Here is a 2,925-nt window from a genome sequence, read left to right on the forward strand (position 1 = left end):
TGTGTTTGTATAAAATGATCAACCTATCATTTTACAGTAAAATATTAAAGTATTGATGAACCTACATTTTTTGTTTTCAAATAAGATGATCAGCCCATCGTCTCATACAAAACAAAAATCGAAAGATCTACTCCTGATATAATATAGACTTACCTGGTTTCCCGATACAAGAAGAAAGCCATAATACTCAAAGAGAGAGATGAAGAAGATTATGACTAATTAAGATTGAGTGGTGATGTGCCAAAAATTAAACTACTTTTCATTGTGTTACCATATAAAATAAGTAAATTGGCAATTGTCGATTTTATTTTTTTTTTTTATTTATTTTTTTTTGACATTGGGGTGGGGGTTTAGATCTTGAACTCAAGAACCCTTCCAAATTTGGCTAAATTTTATAGTGGATTCGACAATATTTTGAGATAGTTTTGTTGCACCCAATGAACCAAATGATTAGGGTTTTGCGTTAGATTTATGTAGAAACAAATGCTCTAGAAATGACTTTGGATGAAGTTCTCCACCATTTCAAATGAGAAATAGGTAAAGCAAATTACATGCTTCTCAGTTGCAAAATATGAACATGGATTCTTGAATTCCACACAAGTAAATACACAACCCTTTCGGCTTATTATATCAACACAAACTAAAATGGAAATCGTAATCTATTTCTTAATAGAAAAACTCTTACAACAATGTATGTATATATATATATATCAACTTTGAAATGGCTTGTAAACCTTGAGATCAGCAGCAACACCAACAAAAGAACCAGCAGCAGCAGCAATAGATATAATCAAACAAGCCATACTCAGAATCTGAAGGCTTATCCATCTTGTGCTCCACTTGGGGATCCTCTTTTGCACTATATACATCTCTACAGGATAATAAACGGTCAATGGCCAGAATCCAAACGCGCCTAGAATCCCAACAACGTCGTTGAAGAATGGCATGAGCATAGATATCACTGTCGTAATGATCACAAAAACCGTCCTCCAGACGAGCCTGAATAGATTGAGCTTGTATGGTTTGCATCCTGGGATCGGTATCGGGATTTCTTTTGTGAAGAATTGGCTATCAGGGAACCATTCAACTGCTGTTTTCTCAATAAACGCGAAAAGGGGTTGGCAGTAGACTTGGTAGGCCCCTATTAGATGGATCACAATGGCTAAATTCGCTATGTCGAGCAGCCAGAAGGGATTGTAGAAGCCAAAACCGGTGAGTAAGTTTCCGGGCGAAAGATCACCAAATGCTGCGTAGCCAAAGCAGCCACAGAACATGTAGAAAATAGTCGTTAACACCACACTGCCTAGAGTGGCTTTCTTCATTGTTTTGTATTCAGATGGAGGAGATTTGATTGTATCCTGTCAATTAAATGAGACAGATCAAGAAAAGAACTTCAAATCTATACAGAAAACTCAAGTGGATGCCAAAGTTTGATGTCTCAGAGAAGTCAAAGTTACAAGTTCTCTTGCTGTTTGTTACCAGCAGATCATTGTAGCAGCAAAAATTATACTAAATGTTGCAACATAAATATACGATTCCAACATAGGTTTGATGTGATATTATGTTACATCAATTAGTTAAAAACTCGAGTTCATGGGGCGTAAATCAACAATAGTTATATCCTTTTAACATATATTGCAAAAGATTTGAAATTATACCTGAATCTCGATAAGAATAAGGGAGTAAGAATATGCAAAAGCTATAGCTCCGAGAGCTTGAAAGCTTCTCCAAATCTTATCAATTTGAGTCACTTCTCCCAACCCTGTCCCTATTTTAATCCCAGTTAAGCTTCCCATGATTTTCCCACTTTCTGTCAAGAGACACCCGAAAAAATGTACTGTCAAAACCGATTCAAAATCAATAAAATTGAGTCCTCGTAATCAAGAACTTGAAAGCTAAAAGTGCCTACATTTTTTTACCTGCAACTCTTGCGATGCCAAGGCCAAGACCAATGGTGGAATAAGTGAAGGACATGATAGCAGCGACAATCGAAAGCCACCATATTTGATCGAAATTGGGGATCTGAGAGAAGACTATTTCGATCACACCAAAGGCAATCATGTATGGATTGCTTGAGATTTTGCAAGGACTGTCATGTCCTTTGGAATGGAAGCAATTAGATCTCTTGATAGCCCTGTTTCACCATTGTTCCGTTAATGGAAACTTTACATGTTTTCAACCATATCAATCCCAAATGCCATCAACATGACCAACCACACCAGACAACCATCCCCCTCAATTTTTTTCTAAAAAATATGACCTCCTCATGTATATGTTTTTGGCTTGAAGGTCATGTACTTAAAACACTTAACGCTTTTAACTCTTCTTATCAAGTGTAAAAATGATAGCATTTCAGGGACAGGTATGTATAACGGGAGGTGGATGCAGAAAACCCGAGTCGTCTCCCTATTTCACCATCTTTATAAAAATATATACATGTATATAATAAACAAGTGAATCTATCTTTACTTACATCATGCTAATAGAAGAAGCAATGGTGTAACCAACACCAACACCAAAAAGATTCAAATACTGAATTACCCCACAGACTTTCACCTGGAAACCACCTGAAATCCATTCAAGAAAACATCATCATCAATAAATAAACAAAAAGAGAACCTTAAAAGTTCACAAAGAAAACTTTACCAAGATTTGCCCGAACAGCATCCATGTAAGTGTAGTTCCTTTCTCCAGTGTCCGGGTCGCCGGTCCGGTAGCACGCCGCCAGAAGGGCAGAAGTGTAATATGTGACGAACGAGAACAGGAACAACAAAGTGGGGCCCGCGACCCATCCCAGCTGGGCCGTGGCCCAAGCCAAGGACAGCACACCAGATCCAATCACAGCTGTGATAATGTGAGCACTTGCAGTCCACACAGTTCCTATATCCAACAAACACACAAATCAAGAAAAATCCAATATATATA

At 37.5% G+C, this 2,925-nt stretch overlaps 1 protein-coding gene across 1 annotated transcript; it reads right to left on the reverse strand.

Annotated features, from left to right (window-relative positions):
• Window positions 1–527: 527 nt before the first annotated feature.
• LOC140963991 (amino acid permease 3-like) lies at window positions 528–2,902 on the reverse strand (the record flags this gene model as incomplete). The annotated part of the gene is made up of 5 exons (XM_073423468.1): window positions 528–1,358; window positions 1,659–1,810; window positions 1,920–2,134; window positions 2,474–2,567; window positions 2,647–2,902. Coding segments are annotated over 5 exons (1,365 nt in total), but the record flags the coding sequence as incomplete, so codon positions are not given.
• Between the last annotated feature and the right edge of the window lie 23 nt (window positions 2,903–2,925).

Source organism: Primulina huaijiensis, chromosome 18 (assembly GCF_012295235.1).
Source record: "Primulina huaijiensis isolate GDHJ02 chromosome 18, ASM1229523v2, whole genome shotgun sequence".
NCBI lineage: Eukaryota > Viridiplantae > Streptophyta > Magnoliopsida > Lamiales > Gesneriaceae > Primulina > Primulina huaijiensis.